Raw genomic sequence first — 22,500 nt, forward strand, 5'->3', positions numbered from 1 at the left:
AACACACACACAGATTTTGTGCAGGGAGATAATGAAGATCAGTAGTTCTACCCAAACTACTTGTGAATGTAGGCTATGGAAGATTGGTCAAATCTAGCAAGTAGGAAAGTTTAAGTGAATGACGTGAAAGTGAAAGTAAGACATTCGAAAGGCCAACGAAAGTTAAGGTTGCTTTTGATATAGTATAAAGACACAAAACTGGTGCTCTAAATAGCGATTCTGTTGACTTTGAAAGGTTCTCCTTTTGTCGCATTTAACTGCAATTTGGATTAACACCTGCTTTTACAAGGCGGAAGTTTTTAGGCGCAGAATAGACGTGCGCTTTCACAAGCAGTCTTTGTACATACCGCGGAATACATAATTAGGCGCTCTTTACTCTTCCCCTCCCATCTCTTTACGCCCACTTTCCCCTGAATCCTCCCATGAATGCATATGCATGACACAGAAAAGCGTAGTTTGCCAATTTCAGCTCCCGCGAGAGGCAGTCTGCGCTTTGACCTCAATACGGCCTGTTTGTACATACCTTGCAATGATTTTACACGCATGTTACGAAACAAATACACCTGAAGTGGGCGCAAAAGCATTACCACAACTGGCCCTCATTTTCTATTAGTCAATAAATGTATTGAAGTTTTATCTGTTATTGGCGTCCCTTTCTTGTTTGCTGCCCCTACGGGTCGTATCATGAAAACGGGGGCTCGTCCAGGATTGCTTAAAGTAAATCAGCAGGAGTAAGGTGAGCAAACTGCTTTGTGTGTCTTTGTGTAGCCTATGTTGAGGAAGCTCCTTTAGAAGGGGCTTGAGCTGATTTGAGGTAGTTTGTCTCTTCCAACACATTTTGTTTGTGACTTTGGCTTTCTTATGTTTTGCGGTGAACTGCGGACGGTGTGTGTGTGAGAGCAGGTCAGTCAGTGTGCATGCGTGAGTTAAAGTTTATGAGTAATGGCAGATGTGCTTACGTAGCAGCAGGTAGTCTTCTCTCACCTCTGTGTCCCTGACAGTTCATCAATGCTCTCTCGTGTGTGTGTGTGTGTGTGTGTGTGTGTGTGTGTGTGTGTACTTATCCTACCGACCAATAGGGGACTATGGGTTGATTGCACACCAACCAATAGGGGACAATTGACTGAGTGGGGACCTAAAACCATAGTCCCCACCAGGATAACAGCTATACATGATAGCAGCTGTCATGCTAACATACCTAGCATCAATATCTCTGAAAGTTTTCATCGTCCCCAAAAGTTCTGATTTTGTCCGAATGTGTGTGTGTGCTGAAGATCGAAGCTTAGGAGTGAGACACCTTTGGTCAGTGGCTGTATTGCAGGTGTGTAAACTATGCTGCAGGCTCCACCCCAATGACATTGTCTGAAGTCAGGTTCCGCCCACAGAAGTGGGCATTGTCACATGATGTATCAGGTGACCATAAGCCACCAAGAAACCAGGAAAAGACAGTTACTGGAGAACAGCAAAGGAAGTTTACCCATAGGCTAAGGTTACTAGCCTATTAGACATGGTGAAACCAAGCTTATTACCTCTATATTGCCATATTCAACAGAATCTCCATAAAAAGCCTGTTTCAAAGTTGTGTTTTATCTATGGCCTATGATAAACCTGGTTTAACGGGTCAACTAACTTTAAAGTTTGCCTAGATTTGTGTGTTAACGCCACTCCTTCCAGCAACATGGCCATCTTAGTTTAATTTTCATGTCATTGATTACTTGTTTGCACAAATTAATGAGTGATTGTTCAACATAGGCTTCAAGTAGGCTACTTTACAGGCCTAGCCTACTATTACTAGAGTATTACTAGATTACTACACGTTTGAAATCGTCTGTGTTACGTTCGCTAATTGCATAGTATTTAAGCACTTCTCGACTAATGTCCCCATACAGACTATAGGACACCCCTCCCCCCAACATTTTGGCGGTTTGGCTGCACTCCCTTTTCCACTCTCGCACTCCCGGTCTCATCAGACTCAAGTCCCCAAATAGACTATACGAACGGATCCCCCCACCCCAGATGCTTTTGGCGGGCTCAGTTTTACAACTAGGCTATATCAGCACTTTTTGTATTCCATAGGTTTAGTCTAAAACATTTCTAATTGATGATACCGGAATATAAACAATTAAATTAATGAAAATAAAAATGTATTAATTTCGGTTATTTTATTTCAAACAACGCAAGAGATTCACGTCCAATCAGCAGCGATCTATCCCACAACGTCTTTCTTCTACAACAAGAAGTACTTTGACAAGCGCCATTTTGATGAAACCAGGAGTAGGTGAAACGTGGAGGAGAGGACACGTGTGTGCTGTAAATGTAAGTTTAATGTTCTGTCTTGTATTGCTTTATACTTGAGAAACATATTTTTGATAGAACAGCAGGGTAGTTCTTGTTGCTACGTTATAATCGCATTAACGTTAGGTTAGTTACTGGATACGAGTCTAACACCACTTCGCTGGTACTACGGTAGTAAGTGTTGAATTAATGCGATGTATAACGTTATACTTTTACTTTTGACGGCTTTGATCCTCGAAGCCTGCATGCTTAAACCATGTAACGTTTCAGCAAGCCAACTACCAAATGTTATTAAGATGGCAAGCAAACGAAGTTCGCACGTTAGCAAATTACCTACAAATAGACGTTAGCATAGATGGTCTAACAGGGGACATGTCTGCACGCTGGCAAGTTCACCTAACGTTGCCTGACAAAACCAGACAGCATGCTAATGAAGTAAACACGTTAGCAAGCTAACAAAGTTATCAAAAAAAGTAGAGACCTTGCTACTGTTAATAAGTCAATACTTTAGCGAGCTATCATAATGACAAAGTAGCTTAACAGCCTAGTTATACAGACATTAGGCTAACGTTAGAGATATTAAGTTGTTTTCCCCCCATGATGTCAGTCTTATATTCTTCTATTATTATCTCCTTAGATATTACTTGTTGAACATGTGAAATGACAAGGTAAGCATTTCAAATTTGTATTCCTATGGTCATGCTTATTCCAGATTAAATTTGGGCTAACATATTGATGTATAATATGTATTAGACTATTATTAGTGTAATGGTGTAAAATGCATGCTTTTCTTTTCTATTGCACAGTACCATCTCGGAGAGGTTCTTAAAACGAATTTTAGTTTTGCGCCAGCATCACTCAAAGTGTGAATCCCTCTATGATAAAATGGTATAGTTGACAGCTACACTCTCATTAGTTTGCACATCACAGTAATGTTCCTGTTTGACAATTCTCTAAATAAATTGTGTATGGGATGAGGCAAAATTGTAATATAAAAGGATGATGTTGCTCTTATTAAATCAATAATAGACCATTTAATGCAATGAACTGCTATAGACCCAGGACTTGGAGATGGAGGCATACTGTAGATGACTGTTACTGTTTGCCTGTGTGCCATGTGAAGAAAGAGCAATCATTATTGTTCATATGCAATAAAAACATTCTTGAGAAAATGTCTTATGGGCATGAATAGTGGAATTAGATGATCATTTCATAGCTTATACTGTATGTTTGTTACAGGCAACCATGGGGAAGCAGGAGAGCGATGCAGAATCGGGATACAAAACGGAAGGCCCAAAAAGAACAACAAAAGTACGAAATGTAAGTAATTTACATTCTAAACATGTTAAATCACCCAGTGTTTACTCCAGGAGACGTGTTGTGTGCTACAGGTGTGAACACAAAACTCGGAAATATGTTTGGACCTGATTCTCCTTATATTGTCCGGTCTTATGTGATGGCTATATATTTGATTCTCTGTATATTGTCTGGTAATATGTGATTGCTATATACACTATATTTCCAAAAGTATTGGGTCACCTGCCTTGACCCCGATATGAACTTCAGTCACATCCTATTCTTAATCCATAGGGTTTAATATGACGTTGGTCCACTCTTTTAAGATATAACAGCTTCAACTCTTCTGGGAAGGCTTTCCACAAGGTGTAGGAGTGTTCCCAGAAGAGTTGAAGCTGTTATAGCAGAAAATGGTGTCATATTAAGCCCTATGGATTAATAACAGGATGTGACTGAAGTTCATATGGGGGTCAAGGCAGATGACCCAATACTTTTGGCAATATAGTGTATATATTTGATGTCCTCCTATGTGTTCTTGTCCTCCACAGAACAGTGCTTCAGAATTAGTTCCAGAGCTACAGCGAACGGAAAGTGTGTTTGTAAGTGATAATATAAGACTACTTGAACCAGTGAAATATGGGTGAACAAATTGTGTTTGTGTATTTGTTGTACAATGTTGTCTTGATGTTAATGAATGAGTTATGTTTTATCATAGATGTGGTGATAGTTGTCATAGTGTTAGTAGATTACATTTCATAGATACTCCTATTACTCTCATTCATGGTATTTGACTTCATCACAGCTTTTTTTAATATCAGTAAGCAGACTGCAAAACTTTCTAAACATTGCTTTAAAATTAATCTTTGTTTTTCTATCTGAAGCTCACAAAAGAGATGCTGGGCATTCCAAGGGATTCTTTGCCCAGCAGTGAAGATAGTGGCAGTGAGGACGATTATGTTCCGGACTCAAATAGCAGCAGCTCAGAGGAGCCCAGTGATGAGGAACCTGCAAAGAAGGTCAGGCCCAAAGTTTCTTCTGCCAAGTCCAGTGATGAGGAACCTGCAAAGAAGGTCAGGCCCAAAGTTTCTTCTGCCAAGTCCAGTGATGAGAAACCTGCAAAGAAGGTCAGGCCCAAAGTTTCTTCTGCCAAGTCCAGTGATGGCACAACAGCAACAACATCCTTTTCTGCCACTGACAATGAGAAGTCTTCAAGTGAGTCAGTAGTTGTAATGAATGTGAAAAAGAAATCAGATGGGTCAAGGGCCTACAGCAAAAGGCATTTTTGTCTTTTTTGTTCAAAGCCTTATGCAAAAATGGCAAGACACTTGGAACATGTACACAAAAATGAAGCAGAAGTAGCTGCAGCTGTTAGATTCCCCAAAAATTCAAAATCAAGAAGAATTCACCTGGACCTTCTGCGCAAAAAAGGAAACCGGGCACACAACATTGACGTGATTCGTGAAGGCTCTGGCGTGATAGTTCCTTGTAAACAAACAAGTGACAGTAATATCAATCCTAACGATTTCCTGCATTGTTTAAGCTGCCAAGGGCTTTTCAAGAGAAGGTTTCTTTGGAAGCATATGAAAAGGTGCACTCTGGCTAGACAGTGTGGGGTACTCAAACCTGGCAAAAACAGAATACAATCACTCTGTGCAAACGCTCAACCTGTACCAGTGGGAGTAAGTGCTAAGTTATGGAAGCTCTTAAGTGAAATGAGTCAGGATGATGTTACCCATGCCGCTAAAAATGACGTGTGCATTGTAAAGATGGGAGAGCAAATGTTTAACAAAATTGGCCATGATCCTTCAAAACACGAATACATTAGGCAAAAGATGAGGGAGGTTGGAAGACTGCTGTTAGCAGGTACACAGGAATCCCCAATGAAGACAATGGAGGATTTCATTCTTCCGTCGAACTTTCCACATGTTGTGAATGCTGTGAAGGATGTAGCAGGCTTTGACAGTAACTCCAATTCTTTCAAAATACCTTCACTGGCTTTAAAATTAGGCCACAGCTTGCAGAAGATTGCGAGCATTATTGAATGTAATGCAATGATATCGGGGAAAAAGAAAATTGTTGAAAATGCACAACACTTCAAACAAATTTACCGAACATGCTGGAATGAAAATGTTTCCTCATCTGCACTGAAAACACTTTCAGAAGCGAAGTGGAACACCCCACAACTGCTGCCATTCACTGAAGATGTTAAAAAAATGCACATGTACATGGATCAAAAACAAAAAGAAGCATACCAACAGCTAACAAACGAGGAATCATCAAGGAACTGGGTTGATCTAGCTGAGGTAACCCTCGCTCAGCTTATACTGTTCAACCGTAGAAGAGAGGGGGAGGTGTCAAAAATGCGCCTAACTGCCTTCACTGAAACTGATGTGCCATTGCATGCAGATGTAGCTGAGGCTCTAACTGCTCTAGAGAAGAAGCTGTGTGAACACTTCAAAAGGATTGAAATTCGTGGGAAGAGAGACAGGAAGGTCCCTCTACTGCTAACCCCAGCAATGCAGGCGTCCATGGAATTGTTAGTGAAGACTCGTGCATCCTGTGAGGTTCTCGAAAATAACATCTATTTTTTTGCCAGACCTAGACAAGAAACGTTTATTCGAGGCTACAAGTGCATTCACCAGTTTGCAAAGGAGTGCCAAGCCAAATACCCAGAGCGCTTATCCTCTACGAAATTAAGGAAACATGTATCCACACTTTCCAAGGTTTTGAACCTCAAAGATACAGAAATGGATCAATTGGCTGATTTTTTGGGCCACAACATCGCAGTCCACCGCAAGTTCTATCGTCTGCCAGAAGGAACACTACAACTGGCTAAAGTTAGTAAAGTCCTGATGGCCATGGAAAGAGGGTGCTTAATGGACTACAAAGGAAAGAATTTAGATGAAATTGAAATTGATCCCAATGGTAATTATAATGTTCAAGGTTAATGTTAATCTCACTATGATTTATACATTTAGTAGATTTCACAAGTTTCTGATTGGTGTGCTTTAGAAACAATTCCAGAGGAGAGTGACCATTCAGAAAGCGAACTGACGGACGAAGAACTAAGCCCACCTTCTACATCCTACCTACCTTCAGCTGCTAAGAAACGTAAGTATTAAGGGTAACAGTGTTTCCTCTACATTTATTTCAGCATGGCGCCCCCCCCCCCCCCCCCCATTGTTTAATTAATACCGCCACGGTATCAGAATCAGGGCAGACGCACATTTGCTTTTTAAATAATCCTGCGACGTATCCTCCCCTGCTGGCTGCCGCTCGCATTGCAATTTAACAATAAGTAGCCTAAACCTAGTCAGAGGTTATTATGGCCCGTCCAGTTTCAGTTTACATATTATATATTGTATTGATGTAGCCTATTTAAAGCATTAACTTTCTTCTCAGTGTTTCCTCTTCATTTAGCAGTGCCACTGCTTCAGAATTAGGGGAGACGCAAAATATTGTCCAGAAGCATAGTACTAGTAGGCTAAATGCCCTTCGCTGGCTGCTGAAAATTGCAGTTTAAGAATAAACAGCAATGCTAATCCGAGGTACCTGCCGCCACTGTTAAAAAAAATCTAGCGGAAAAACTGGGTAATATGAATGCTTGCAGGTTGTCTTGAAGGTGTTGAACATGATTCTGATTTTAATGTCTGAAACGCAGGCACTTCAAAGAAGAAACAGTGCATGCAATCAGAGGAAGAGTCCGAGGATCCAGGTTCAGCTGCTAAGAAACGTAAGTATTAAGAGTAATATGAATGCTTGCAGGTTGTCTTGAAGGTGTTGAACATGATGCTGATTTTAATGTCTGAAACGCAGGCACTTCAAAGAAGAAACACTGCATGCAGTCAGAGGATGAGTCCGAGGATCCAGGTTCAGCTGCTAAGAAACGTAAGTATTAAGGGTAATATGAATGCTTGCAGGTTGTCTTGAAGGTGTTGAACATGATGCTGATTTTAATGTCTGAAACGCAGGCACTTCAAAGAAGAAACATTGCATGCAATCACAGGACGAGTCCGAGGATCCAGGTTCAGCTACTAAGAAACGTGAGTAAGGTTTTGTTCATGCCTAACTGATAAATAAATGTCATCGGAGACAGCAGGGGCCATATTCACAAAGAATCTTAAGGCTAAAAGTAACTACTAACTTTCAGAGAATGCTGTAGCAACATAATTGACATCCCCAGAAAGTCCTCTGCACGTAACTTTAGGTATGGACAAGAAACGTAGCCACCATGTTATTCAACTACGCCGTGACGACCTATGCGGTACATGCTCACAACGTTGCCACAATATAACTGTCAGCTGGGGATTAACTCAAAGTATTTTAGCCCTAAAAGTAGCACCTAAGTCTGGGATAGCTTAGAAATAGTCAAGAAGACTCCTAACTCACTAAAACCTTTTCACAAACATTTGGGTAACACTTTACTTGACGGGTGAGTTCATAACACATAACTCATAGCAGCTGTCATAAACTGCACATAAAGCATTCATGACTGTTTCATGATACATGACTCATACCAAACCTTTCATGAATGTGAAGCAAAAAATAAATAAATCAGAAGCAAAAAATTGCTTCTCCTCTTTGCAAACGTGTCTTCATACAGATTCATTTTAAAAAATGTTGTTTGCCCTTCACAAAATGTGTGTTGCAGACAGGATGGTGATTTGTGGTGTGAAATTGTTTTTGTTTTAGGCACATCAAAGATGAAGAGCCAAAGTAAATGTGATGAAATGAACTCCGATGTTCCAGATGCAGCATCCAAGACATGTAAGTATGATGGATGTTTGTGTTCTGATATGAACTTATGTAGTCCGATCAAAATTAGTGTAGCAAATGATAGGGTTTGTGTTCAAGTAAATATGTTAAACCTGTCAGGAAACTGAGCTAAAATAAATGTATAGGCCTCTGTCTTTATCAAATTAAAACTTGTCAAACAACTTCATCATACAACAATTCATTCATTGTCAGACTTGAAAGACACATAAGTGTGAATATTTTTGGTTAAGCATATTTCATTAGTGTCTTTTTGATATTCTTTGTTGTGATTCTATTTCACAGCCTGCCGCAAGAGAAGACCATGGAGTCAAGAAGAAATCCGCGCTGTTGAGAAGACCCTGATGAAATTTATCACTACAGGCAGAACTCCTGGGAAGGCAGACTGCGTTTCTTGTATCAACTCAGCACCTGAAGCACTTAAGTTCCGTGACTGGATGTCAGTTAAGTTTTATGTCAAAAATCGTTGTGTGTCCTACCAAAGAACCACACAGACCCTTTTATAGCAATTTGATAAGAATGAGTTTGGGGGTGGGAGATGGGAATGTGTTCAGTTTTCTTAACAGGGCTTGAGCATTTCAGAGGACCACACAATACATGCCCTGTACTTACACAGTATTCTTGTTTATATTTTATGTTGGCAGAGGGTCAGCAATGTTTTTGTCATTGGTATTACAGTACATGCACTTTATTTTAACAGTACTTAAATGATTTTAGGTTGGGAGAGGGTCAATTGTGTACTTTCGTTGTTAATACTACATGCTCATACAAACAGGCTTTAGAGGAAAATTAATGATGCTCATGATTGTAATAATGTTGAAGTGTAAAGAGTTGCGTGTGAGAAGAAGGTACGTTGTATCCTTGTTGACGAGGTTCGTTAAAAATATTCTGACAACACACTTTTTTTTATTCATTTTAATATTTCTTTTATTTTCATTATTCACTTGGTATCTGCAATGCCTGAGTAGATATTTTATATTGAGAAGGTATCTGCTTTTTCACATGGTGTTGACTGTAGCATTACTAGCACTTTCAGAAATAATGTACGCTAATAACTATCACAACAATCTACCTCATAACGTTCTAATGAAGTGTGGTTGTGCATTCTGGCACTGTGTTAAGCAGCCAATAAATGTGTTGATTGCTACTAATGTTTTTATTTCTTTCCTTGTGTATACGTATTAGCTTCAACTTGGTGTCATGAGGCAGGTCTCACGAGTATTTCCAAAACAACAGTAAATCCTCAAATACCTCATGGTATTATAGTATAAGATGCATTGCAACTTGAACAAATGTGGTTTACATTACATGTGCTCCTTCAGAATGGTTTTCAGTATATCCAAGAAAATACAGAAGTTGGTCCCCAGATTGCACTGTGCTTGTTGATTACATCACTTGGGTGGGCGTAACTATGGGCGGGGCCAGAGTCCTCACTTTGACCACCTGACACCTGTCCCCTGTGGCTGGTCAGGAGTCAGGTGTCAGACTAACTTCAGGTATGAAGTGTGTATTCTATATTCCAACTGATTTGCTTATTACTGAACCCATATACAATGCTCCTGTGCAATGCCTTGTCTGTACCATGCTTAGAAAGTGGTGTCCCCAAAAGTGACCGTTCTTTCAGGTGTCCCCAGGCGGTGATAAAGATGGGTATGTGTGTGTGTGTGTGTGTGTGTGTGTGTGCGTGCTTACTTGCTCAGCTCTTTGTGTGTACTCTAATATCTGTATGTGTGAGTGTGCTGTAGTGTGTGTGAGCATGTGTTCAACTCTGTGTGTGTGTATGTGTGTGTGTATCTCTGAGGTGCCCATATCAAACCCTCTCTGAGTGACAGCACCATACCCACCCACAAAACACACTCTCACACACTCTCACACACACACATACACACACACACACTCTCTCTCTCACACATAAACACATACTCAGTCACTCAGTACACATCACACACACACACTACGCACATACGCACACATGCGCACACGCACACATGCACACACACACACACACACACACACACACACAAACACACACACACACACACACACACACACACTCTCTCTCTCTCTCTCTCTCTCTCTCACACACACACAGACATCCTCAGCAGGAAGTCGGGGATTAAATCTGTCTGTCAGATGCTTTTATTTTTGGGACAGAGCAGTGGAGTTAGCGGCTCTTGATATGATTATCTGTCTGACTTACATAAACCAAGAGCTGCTTACTTTCCTTCAGTCTGCTGCGATCACAGATTAGTCATAAAGGCTGCCCGCTTACTGGACAGCAGAGGCATCAGCCCCAACCAACACACATATCTCACCCATCAACACACACTCCAACCTTAACAGCAACACACACATACTGTACATGTACAGTATACCTCAACACTGACACACACATAAAACCTTAACAGCAACACACACACATATACCTCAACATTAACACACACATACAACCTTAACAGCAACACACACATATACCTCAACACTAACACACACATACAACGTTAACAGCAACATATACACATGCCTCAACATTAACACATCACCCCTGTGTTGGCTGAACTGCACTGGCTCCCTATTTCCTATAGAATTGATTTTAAGGTTATGTTAATTACTTACAAAGCTCTGAATGGCATAGCACCTTCATATATTTCTGAGCTTTTAATATCTTATCAACCACAAAGGAAACTTAGATCATCCAATTCTAATCTTTTAATCGTACCCAAAGTGCTCCACAAACAAAGTGGAGAAGCTGCGTTTATCCATTATGCCCCCAAACTATGGAACACCCTGCCTCTGTACATCAAGCAGGCGAGTTCAGTAAATATTTTTAAAAAAGATCTGAAAACATACCTGTACAGGAAAGCCTTTAGTTAACTCATCTTATCCTGTAGACTACATTTTCAGATTATTCTACATCTGCTACTATTGGAGGGCGCAGCCAGCCAGAAGCAGATGGGCTCCCCCTATTAAGTCAGGTTCTGCTCAAGGTTTCTTCCTGGAATATGGGAGTTTTTCCTTGCCACAGTTGCCATATGGCGTGCTTGTGGGGGGTAAGAGGGTTAAGGCTGCCAGTCTTATGACGTCATTTTCTATATTTTTGATATGTTGCTGAGCATATCATAAACAGCAAAGAAAAGTGATTGATAATGACTGACTGACTACTATTGTGTTACATGCTTCAAATGTAAAGCACTTTGAGCTGCATTCTGTGTATGAAAGGTGCTATACAAATAAAGCTTTATTATTATTATTATTATTATTAACACACACACCAACCTTAACAGCAACACACACATATACCTCAACATTAACACACACATACAGCTTTAAGAGACCACTGCACATTTTTCTGATGTCATCCTACGGTTGCTGAGTGACATTCAAATAAGTTGACGGTCATATTCAAAATTAACAGACCACTGCAAATTTGAATATGACCGTCAACTCATTTGAATGTCACTCAGCAACCGTAGGATGACATAAGAAAAATGTGCAGTGGTCTCTTAATTTTTTCCACAGCTGTATACCTTAACACTAAATACCGCCCACTGGAACACAAAGTCATAAAATGTGCTTCCTTCAGAAACAGGTCTTGTAATAACCCCTCTGTACATTTATTTTACGAATTTACAATACTTCGGTTTGTGTGAAGGCACCCTCACGACACTACCACAGAAGTGTAATTATATTTTGATCAGGTTGGTTTTACTCTGGAGCAGTGGGTCTCAACCTTTTTTCAGTGATGTAACCCCTGTGAAATATTTTTTCAGCGAAGTACCCCCTAACCAGCGCAAAGCATTTTTAGTTGAGAAAAAAAGACTTAAAACAGAGCACTGTGCCATCAGTGTCTAATTTATTAAACTTTGGAACTAATAAACACATACAACTTATATTTTCCTGAAATATTTATTATTTTTTTTTTTTTAAGTATTTTTACATGGATTCTACTTTTTAAATATATGTATATTTTAACCCTTAGTTTTTTTAGGGCATTTTCACTACCTTTATTCATAAGGATTTATTCTGGTCATTGTAAGTGCCACACACACATATTATATATTGCTTTTTTCCTAGGCTAGTCTAGGCTATCCAGATCTGCCATCATTTCATGTATTAGATAGATAGATAGATAGATAGATAGATAGATAGATAGATAGATACTTCAGTAGCATACAGACATCACACACAACATGCACTTACTGCAGAAATAGTAAACATAAGTATAAGTGTAAACATATAACTAAACTCCACTGTACAATAAAGACAGTAAAAGATAAGAAAACTAACAAAACTAAATACTAAATATACTATATAAATTACATTTAAAAAGTCCAATGTGCTTGAGGGTGATCAAGCATAAGACGCTTGTAGTGACAGGGCCGGGACTGGTAAGGTGCTAAAGGGAGTGAGTGTCATGGTGAAGGTGCAAAAGGTAGTCCAACATTAGTCCAACAGTGCAACAGTGCAAGAATAAGGTCTAGAGACCAGCATAAATAATATGGACAAATAGGAGAGTAAAGTATAATGTAGACAAGGTAATATATAAAAAAACTATGTCAGTGCAAGAACAGGTTGAGGTAATAGGGTTATAGCCATTCATTCATTCAGTATTGTAGCAGAAGCCTGACCGCAGCCATTGATCATGTGTGCTAATATAGCATGAAAAACAGTGTAGCAGTAAAACAGTAGTGAAAACATTAGGCTGTGGATATTAGTAAAACAGTAGTAAAACAGTAGTAAAGCAGTAGTGGGCAGTCAGTACTCAAACATGGAGAGGGTGGAGAGGCAGACAGACTAAGCAGAGAAGTCTATCTCTCCTCTTCCCTTTAGTGAGGCATTGAACAGTTCAACCTAGGAACAAATGACTTCCTCAGCCTTTCAGTTGTGCATGGCAGTGAGCGAAGTCTCCAGCTGATCAATTATTAGTATTAGTACTAGCATTGATTTTATTTTGATTTTTAAAGAATTAAAATATAAAAAGTGTATAATAAAAAATCTTATATTTTGACATGTATCTCACCACAGCAAGCTCATAGCTCTACATGCATTTCATGTGTGTGTAGGGCAGACTGTCCTGAATCTGGCAATATCATTGCCACGGTGGAGGGATTCTCTGGGGCTGAGCAATTTACAGACATATGTGGTGTGTGCCTTACAGAAATAAAAGCCATTTTTTTTATTTATGACCTTTCTGCGCTCCATATCTGGAACACAAACTGATCTGACCTGACTTGACCCGAGTTTACGTGTGTGTGCCTGTCTGCACTCATGATTCTCTACAACTTTTTACTGCGTTGCCATAAACAAAGCAAAGGCAAAAAAGGTGTTTCTTTGTCGAACAAATTGGGATGCAATGTGAGCCTTGAATTGAATGCCATGCAGGAATTTGCTAGGATCTCAAAACCGGATTATGAACATCCTTTGCCATAGAGAAACACACAATAGCGTTGGATTATAAACATGCTTTGCCACAAAAACAGACAAAAACGTGAGGTAAGTCGAGTTATATGAAATTATTATTTTGCTGTCACTTTGTCTGTTTTATAACCTAGAAGGATGTACTTGGTATCAAATGATAGCTCTGTGTCTCCTCTTTCATCTAACCTGCATGGCATATCTATGCGTTCACGGGTTCGCGAGTAATTCAAACGAGAGTAATGGGTGCGCAGGTGAACGCAGAGACTGTAAATATGATGCAATTTCATTTCATGATTTTTTTAATCTTCATACTTTAACGTACAGACAAGTGCCTGGTCTCGTTAGAAAGACCCACTTCTGCTCTGTCACACAATAAAGGCTGTTTTTTGACGCACTTTGTCAATCGCTTCTACGGGTTAAATTTCACGTACCCCCTGCAGTGCCTTCACGTACCCCCAGGGGTACACGTACCCCCATTTGAGAACCACTGCTCTGGAGTATCCCTTTAACACTAGCTCACATATCAGGCTTAACACATATCCACCTTAACACTAACACACACAATACACACAACACACACACACACACACTAATTCACACATATCCACCTTAACACTAACACACACAACACACACACACACACACTAACACACATATCCACCTTAACACTAACACACACAATACACACAACACACACACACTAACACACACATATACCTTAACACTAACACACACATTTAATACTTTAACACCAACTAAAACACATATCAGCCTTAACGCCTTAATACTAACACACATATCAACCTTAACACTAACACACATATCAACCTTAACACTAACACACACATCAGCCTTAACACTCACATACATATCAACCTGAATACTTAGAGACATACTTTTTTTTACAAAGTTCTACTGGTAAACTGGTACACAACAGAGAGGGCTGGACACACACACACACACACATCCCCCATGGTGCTATCAGGGTGGCTAACGAGCTGTTTGTTCCACCTGCAGCACCTGCCAATTACAGCTTTACTCTCATCTCCTCAGAGAACCCCAGGTCATGCAGCATACGCACGCACGCACACACTCGCACACACACACGCACGCACACACACACGCACTCATGCACGCACACACACACACACAGCATCCACAGGCCCTATAGCAGTCAGGCAGTTGTTGAACCTGCTGTCAGCTCCTGATTCTCACTGCATCAGAGAACAGCTAATGAAGCTGTGGCAAGATATTTCTTCTCTCTTCCTCGCTTTCTCTCTCTATCTCTCACACACACACACACATACACACACACACTCATTCACTCTTTCTCTCTCTCTGTCACACACACATACACCCACACACTCTCTCTCTGACACACACACACACACATTCACTCACTCTTTCTCTCTCTGTCATGCACACATATACACACACACTCACTTTCTCTCACTCACTCACACTCACTCATTCACTTACTCACACTCACTCATTCACTTACTCACACTCACTCACTCACTCACTCATTCATTCACTCATTTTCTCTCTCTCTAGCTGTCACAGACACGCTCAAACTCTGCCTTGCTATCCATCACTCTAAGAAGAAGATAGCTTCATTCTCCATTCTCTCTTTCTCTCTCTCCATCTCTCCCTTTCTCTCTCTCTCTCTCTCTCTCTTTCTCTCTCTCCCTCTCCTTCTTTCTCCTCTGGGTCTGGTTTGAGGTGGCCTAGTGAGGCTTGTTACAGCTCGACTCATTAATCTCACAGCAGTACAGTGGCTCTGAGGATGCTGTATGTGTGTGTGTGTGTGTGTGTGTGTGTGTGTCTATGTCTGTGTGCCTTCGTACATGCGTGTGTGTATGCCTGTGTGTGTGTGTCTTCTGGGCCATTGCTCTGTGCTCACTGCTCTCTTCCCCTCATGACTCACAGAGTCTAGAAACTTCTAAGAGGTCTAATTAGGTCCGTCCCCATTGAGAGAACCACCTTCCTCTCCCTCATTCCCTCTCTCTCTCCCTCATTCCCTCTCTCTCTCCCTCATTCCCTCTCTCTCTCCCTCTCTCACACTCTTCCGCTCTCTTTTTCTGCCCCCTCTCCCTCATTCCCTCTCTCTCTCTCTCATTCCCTCTCTCTCTCCCTCATTCCCTCTCTCTCTCCCTCTCTCTCCAGTCGGATACGGAGTTCTGGGATAAGATGCAGGCGGAGTGGGAGGAGCTTGCTCGACGGAACTGGCTGACTGAGAATGATCAGCCACAGATCCCGTCCACTGTATCACCAATGGAGAAGGTAAACACACACACACACACACACCCACACACACACCCACACACACCAGTGGTGTGCGGGGCTGAGGACTAATTGTGCTACATGGAGATGCTGGAGAAGGAAGAATTAAAAATAAAAAAGACTCTCCTCAGGGAAAAGCGAAATATAGGAAGTATCTGTAAAGGTTCTTAAAGAAGATGACAGCAGTGCTGGTTATGTTCTGTGCACTTCTTGTGAAGCCATTTCAAAGCTTGTCACAAATGCGGCACTGGTAAGCCCTCCTAGCCTAACCAAGTAACTTCAAGATCAATTCCCAAACTTTAAGCAATAGATTGCTTTATGCGCACTGAGCAGTGGACCAGTTTGTTTTGGCCTAGGCTCAGTGTTGGCACAAGACCCAATGACAGGTAGCTCAGTGAGTCAGTCTGCCTACCAGTATTTTATGATCCACAAAGGCCACGTGTAGCACACATTAAACTGTTAGCCCACAGCCAGCGGTGTAAAAGTTAAACACATTGTGCTTGTGCGGCATTTGACAAGTGATGTTATGGGTAGGCTGATTTAATTAGGAAGGTTTCTGTCTCTGTTCCTGTTCTACATAGCTCAATAAGGATACGCTGCATGTTAGGCTACATTAACCAAAAGCGCACATTTTGTAAACAAGCAGGTCGGGTATAATTTTGTCTTAATTAATGTTCGAGTTCGAGTTGCGCTTCGGTTGATTTACATATTGAGTGAGCGGGGGCCACTCCTGAATGGACCCACACACCACTGACACACGTACACCACACACACACACACTCACACACACACACACACACACACACATATATAGATACAGAATTGACTGGCTGAGAACAATCAGCCACAGATCCTGTCCAGCATAACCAATGGAGCAGGTAGGCACACACACACACACACACACACACACACACACACACACTGCCTGCTCACTTAATCACACGAGCAGATCTTCTCCACAGGACAACTGATGTGGGGTTTCAGAGGTTGAGCTGGGTTGACAGTGTAGTCGTAGTTGTGTGTAATTACAGTACTTTTGAGTAGGGTCACGGCTGGTGTGTATGTGTGTGTGTGTGTGTGTGTATGTGTGTGTGTGTGTGTGTGTGTGTATGTGTGTGGTCTGTGTGTGTGTGTGTGTGTGTGTGTATGTGTGTGTGTGTGTGTGTGTGTATGTGTGTGGTCTGTGTGTGTGTGTGTGTGTGTGTGGTCTGTGTGTGTGTGTGTGTGTGTGTGTGTGTGTGTGATGTGTATGTGTGTGGTCTGTGTGTGTATGTGTGTGTGTGTGAGAGAGAGAGAGAGAGAGAGAGAAAGGCGCTGTGAAGGCTGATGTTTGATGTGAATACACTAATGACTCCAGAGAAGCTCTGGTAGTTTGAAAGTCCAGACTCTGAGCAGAGGCCTTTATGGGTCTTTACGCTACTTAAAGCTGCGCGACTACAAAGTGGATGTGAGTGCACTTGGCTGCAGCCCATCAGGGTAATATGAGGGGGAGAAATGCACACTTTAACATTTACAGGGTGATTTTAGGAGGGAGGGTCGATGCTGGCTGTGTGTGTGCGTGTGTGTGTGTGTGTTGATGCTGGCTAAGGTGTGTGTGTAGATGTTGGCTGAGGTGTGTGTGTGTGTGTGTGTGTGCTGGCTAAGGGGGATATATAACTCATAAAACTCTGAGGCAGCCACAGATCTCAAGCACAGCAACTCTCACCAACACTTCATTCAACTACTGCCAGCAAGGACACACACACACACACACACACCTGCTCACAACATTTATACAGTACATACACAATCACACACACAACATTTCTACACACACATATGATCACGACATTCAACATTAATACACACACACACAGATCACCACATTAACACACATACTGCCTTACAGTACGTCCACAAATTGACATCCTCTGGAGTCTCCTGTATTGATTCTCTCTCTCCCTCCCTTTTTCTCTCTCTCTCCCTCCCTTTTTCTCTCCTCTCTCTCTCCCTTTCTCTCTCTCTCTCTTATTTTACTGCTTTTACTAAGCTTATATTGTAATTGTTGTGAGTTGCTGATGTTTCCTGTTATAAAATAGTGTGATACTCTACTGCCGCCTGTGTAAAGCACATTGAACTGCCTTGGTATGAAATGCGTTATATAAATTAAATGGCCTTGTCTCTTACTCTTCCTCTCTCTCTCTCTCTCTCCCCCACTCTTTCTCTCTATTGTCCTCTATCCCTCTCTCTCTCTCTCTGTCCTCTGTGTGTGCAGGGCTACTATTTCCACACTGATAACCCGTATAAGGAGTGGCCCAACGCTTTTGAGGAGGGGGTGAGGAAGCGTCGCCAGGGCGACCTGCCCAACGCAGTCCTGCTGCTGGAGTCCGCCATCTTACAGGACCCCCAGGACTCTGAGGTCAGCACACAGCCAACACACACACACACACACACACACCAGCTACCACAGAACACACACTCCACTGTGTGAAAAAGCCCAAGGTGTGTGTGAGAGACAAGTGGACACACTTTAGAATAGTGAAACAGATAAGCTGAGGGCCTGTGTGTGTGTGTGTGTGTGTGTGTGTGTGTGTGTGTGTGTGAGTGTGTGTGTGTGTGTGTGTGTGTGTGAGGAGCAACATAACATACCATCGGTGTAGTCAGGCTGCAGTGTAGCAGTATAAGTATATATTGTTTTGGTTTTTTTGTGTTTCTTTATTGACATTTTTATTCCATGATCTTTTATTTGTAATGTTGTGTTTGTTCTGATCTTGCTTCTCATCTATATCATATGTGATGTCCATAGAATTGTCAGACAGTGATGCTAGTGCTGGGTGGTATACCGGTTCACACCGTATACCGGTGTATATTTTCGTTATGATATGAATTTTTAATATACCGCCATACCGGTGTATTTGATTACACAACGTTTGGAATGCTGCGCCGCGCGACAGTGTTTCAGACGGGACTTTTTTCACACGCACGCATGGTGCCACTGCAAGGCATAGTGAGGGTAAACACAAAACACCTTAAGTTTTTCCCCTGAAGTATGACCCTTAAGGCTTAATTTCTCCTTAGGTAAGGGGCTTATTTAAGGGTGTTGCACAGGATACCTTAAATTGTTTCTTTAGTTAAGGAAAAACGTTAAGGGATACTGCATTGAAAGGGATTTACCAAAGATCCTTGATTACTAGCTCCGCTTTAACCCTTTCTGGATTTACCGTCACGAAAATTCTATTGAGATTGTTTTAACAGCTGTAACTAGCTGGCTAGTAATGTCGTTAGTTAGCAACCCACCGAACACAGTGAAGTTTAATGTTCTTATCATTCATCTCACCTTAAGAATATTCGCTGAAATTATCCAGGTAGCAAGTAAAGCATGTTATAGACATGCACTGAGCAATACTAGCTGGCTAGTTAGAAATGATCCTGACTGTCATCAGTGCACCAAAACGAACTTTTTTTGTTAATGTTTTGCCTAGCGAACCGAACCGAAGCTCATGGCAGGCTAACAAGACATCCGCATCCACATGAAGTTAACGTTAGCCTACCACTAACGTCATGTAAACCACACAATAACAATAAGGCATGTTTCTGATAGGCCTATTTGACAGAGTAAGCATATTAGCAGAGAGGTTTTATTTTAAATTGTATAATTTTCAAAAAAGTATAATTATTGCAAGTTGCACTACTTTTTGTATTGGTTTGATACAAGATGTTTGTGAAATTTGCACAGTAAAAGTTCTGTTTTTTGACTGCAATTGTTTTTGCATTCTGATTAGATTCTTCATTAGAATCATGAGTGGCTCTTTGTAAACAGCATCATTTTCTGGGGCCATGCAAAACTGCATTACCACTAGTCAGTATAGAGTTATTCTACATCATGACAGTAAAATAGACCATCCTTACTTAATGTACTGCAGCAATTCCTCTCAACCTGTAGAAAATGCTGAACATCTGATTATGCATGGGGGGAAAAAATACCGTCATATACCGTGAAACCGTAAGAATTTTGAAAAATACCGTGATATACATTTTTAGTCATACCGCCCAGCACTAAGTGATGCATGTAATGTCCATAGCATGCTCAGACAGTGATGCATGTGATGTCCAAAGCATGCTCAGACAGTGATGTCCGCTGGCAGTTGTGTCCAGTTGCAGCAGTGCACTTCAGAGCAATCATTTTTAAATGCACAGGTCTCCTCATGGGTTTAGATGATCAGGTCTTAGGTTTCCTCATCGGTTTAAATGCTCAGATCACCTTATAGGTTTAGATACTTAGGTCTCCTAATCTGTTTAGATGATCAATCTCAGGTATCCTAATCAGTTTAGATGATCAGGTCTCAGGTCTTCTAATCAGTTTAGGTGCTCAGGTCTCAGGTCTCTTCAAGGGTTTAGATGCTGAGGTCTCCTCATGCGTTTAGATGCTTAGGTCTCAGATCTCCACATAGATTTAGATTATCAGGTCTCGGGTCGCTTCATGGGATTAGATGCTTAGGTCTCTTCATGGGTTTAGATACTCAGGTCTCTGGTTTCCTAGTTGGTTTAGATGCTCAGGTCTCCTAGTTGGTTTAGATGCTCAAGTCTCAGGTCTCCTAGTTGGTTTAGATGCTCAGGTCTCTGGTCTCCTAGTTGGTTTAGATGCTCAGGTCTCTGGTCTCTTTATGGGTTTAGATGCTCAGATGTCCTTGTGGGTTTAGATCAGACATGTCAAAGTCAAGGCCGGCCCGCGAATTAATTATCTACGGCCCCCGGGATGATATTTGATTAGTATTAAAACCGGCCCGCAGGCCACAGCCGCCTGCTGCTGTTTCGCATCAATACTCCATTCCCCACAATGCAACGGTAGCCCACGAACTCACTGCGGCGCCGCAAGTGGGCCTCGGCTTCATTATTCATCAGTATTCAGTCAGGGCAGATGTCAACTTTTAGCTACCCCCCTCCCCAGTGTTGTGCCTGAACGCGTTCATTGAACGAAAGTCACTCGTTCATATGTATTTTGAGCGAACGTGAACTGAACGTACTGTATTATGCTACTACTGCCTGATGAACGTTACTGTGAACTCGTTCATTCTGGTGTCTGTGAACGGCACGCTCTTCAGTTTAACTTTGTTGAATAGGGTGCCAGTTTTCTACAGAGCCTTCTACGCGAAAACCCGGCTAAAACACACCGTAAAAAGGCCTTAATATGACAGCATGCAGGTCACCATTTGTCAAACTATGGGCCGCGGTCCGCAATGTGGACAATGGTCTGCAGAGTGAAATTATTCCAGGGCCATCGTCTGATAATTTGCTGTGCAATTGGTCAAGGAGACGCGAACAGAAAAAGAAAACAAACATTTCTGCAATTAGTAGGAAATACTTGTTAATTTGGTGTCATCAAACATAGAGGCATATAATTAAGTTGTGGTATGAGCGTTTATTCAATGCATGCGTGTGCACGTTGGTAGCAAAGCTAAGCTTCAACCTATTGGAAGGCTAATTATGAAACGACATTTAATAGAACAACGTGGATTTATGCAACTTCCATAAAAAACAGAGCACAGACTATATAAAACACTGTTTGGCATTAAGTATTAAAGTCAGCCAAAAGCTATTAATTAGTCTTAGTAAAAGATAGTTAAAGATCTCGAGATCAGTGATTTACGCATGATCTGATCCGCCATTTACCATTCACAAAAGCTGGTATTATGTCTCCTGAATCCTTACATTCAGGCATTCAAATTAAATGTAATTAAATAACATATACATATTCTATCAGTGTATGATGCTTGCATGAGGGAAACATCCCAAAACAACGGCACCCATATAACTGCTGTTGTTTTGAGAAGTATTTCTCATGCAAGCATCATGAAACAATGCAAAAACAATGAAACTATTGTAGGCCTAATTATATATATTTTACATTAGTAAAGCAGTACTCTGATGTGCATGTTTTCACAAACTTTTGTGAACAATCTTAGCACTTTAAACACTGTTTTGAAGTGCATGTATAGCAATATAGTATAAAAAAGAAAAATAATTGTGATATCATGATAATTTAATGGGGGGTGGGAGGAGGGGGTGGGTTCATGTAGGTGGGCCCTATGACCCCAAAGTATGCCTTGACTGGGCCTCAGGTCAAAGAAGTTTGAGAAAGGCTGATGTAGACGACAAAGCAGCAAGGAGGCATCATATGATCATGACAAGGTCGGTGAGGATGGGAAAAATCATAAATTTGTGCAAACTTTGCCCGCACTTCAGTCACAGTCATTATTCATTTAATCATTAAATAAAATACAGTACACGTCTTGGTTCAATAGGTTACGTGCAGTCATTTTAATATGTTTTAATAAACATTGAACCAGCCCGGCCCTCGGCTTGTAGCAAATTTGTTTTTTTGGCCCTCTAATGTATTTGACTTTGACATCCCTGGTTTAGATGATCAGGTCTCAGGTCTCCAGACTGGTTTAGATG

General features: G+C 41.2%; 2 protein-coding genes and 1 long non-coding RNA gene across 11 annotated transcripts in view; 2 read left to right on the forward strand and 1 right to left on the reverse strand.

Moving 5' to 3' along the window:
• LOC121724976 overlaps nucleotides 1–10,750 on the reverse strand; it is a 49,852-nt gene extending 39,102 nt beyond the window's left edge. Inside the window, exon 1 of the long non-coding RNA XR_006035344.1 lies at nucleotides 10,740–10,750. This is a non-coding gene — a long non-coding RNA (uncharacterized LOC121724976). The remainder of the gene's footprint in view (nucleotides 1–10,739) is intronic.
• Nucleotides 1–22,500, forward strand: part of pex5la (peroxisomal biogenesis factor 5-like a) — a 112,855-nt gene that overhangs the window by 76,208 nt on the left and 14,147 nt on the right. For all 4 annotated transcript variants that reach the window (XM_042111994.1, XM_042111993.1, XM_042111995.1 and 1 more), the window contains 2 exons: nucleotides 15,949–16,065; nucleotides 18,320–18,463. In XM_042111994.1, coding sequence (XP_041967928.1) covers nucleotides 15,949–16,065; nucleotides 18,320–18,463 — 261 coding nt within the window. The remainder of the gene's footprint in view (nucleotides 1–15,948; nucleotides 16,066–18,319; nucleotides 18,464–22,500) is intronic.
• Nucleotides 1,013–9,515, forward strand: LOC121724972. 6 transcript variants are annotated; one of them, XM_042111984.1, is made up of 12 exons: nucleotides 1,019–2,316; nucleotides 2,933–2,963; nucleotides 3,102–3,183; nucleotides 3,535–3,615; nucleotides 4,140–4,190; nucleotides 4,473–6,516; nucleotides 6,604–6,702; nucleotides 7,253–7,324; nucleotides 7,408–7,479; nucleotides 7,563–7,634; nucleotides 8,284–8,358; nucleotides 8,650–9,515. In XM_042111984.1, the coding sequence occupies exons 2-12, from the start codon at nucleotides 2,956–2,958 to the stop codon at nucleotides 8,868–8,870; spliced, it is 2,877 nt and encodes a 958-aa protein (XP_041967918.1). In that variant the 5' UTR covers nucleotides 1,019–2,316; nucleotides 2,933–2,955; the 3' UTR covers nucleotides 8,871–9,515. The 6 variants fall into 6 exon arrangements, with proteins under 6 accessions (XP_041967923.1, XP_041967921.1, XP_041967918.1 ...); XM_042111987.1 differs by lacking the exon at nucleotides 7,563–7,634 and having other exon boundaries at nucleotides 1,016–2,316; XM_042111986.1 differs by lacking the exon at nucleotides 7,408–7,479.

This window comes from Alosa sapidissima, chromosome 12 (assembly GCF_018492685.1).
Source record: "Alosa sapidissima isolate fAloSap1 chromosome 12, fAloSap1.pri, whole genome shotgun sequence".
Classification (NCBI taxonomy): Eukaryota; Metazoa; Chordata; class Actinopteri; order Clupeiformes; family Clupeidae; genus Alosa; species Alosa sapidissima.

What these genes read in the sequence shown, in the direction of transcription:
- LOC121724972 (XM_042111984.1), top strand. An exon ending in AGCGAACGGAAAGTGTGTTT is followed by an intron (nt 4,191 to 4,472) that starts GTAAGTGATAAT and finishes TTCTATCTGAAG; the next exon opens with CTCACAAAAGAGATGCTGGG. An exon ending in AGGTTCAGCTGCTAAGAAAC is followed by an intron (nt 7,480 to 7,562) that starts GTAAGTATTAAG and finishes TCTGAAACGCAG; the next exon opens with GCACTTCAAAGAAGAAACAT.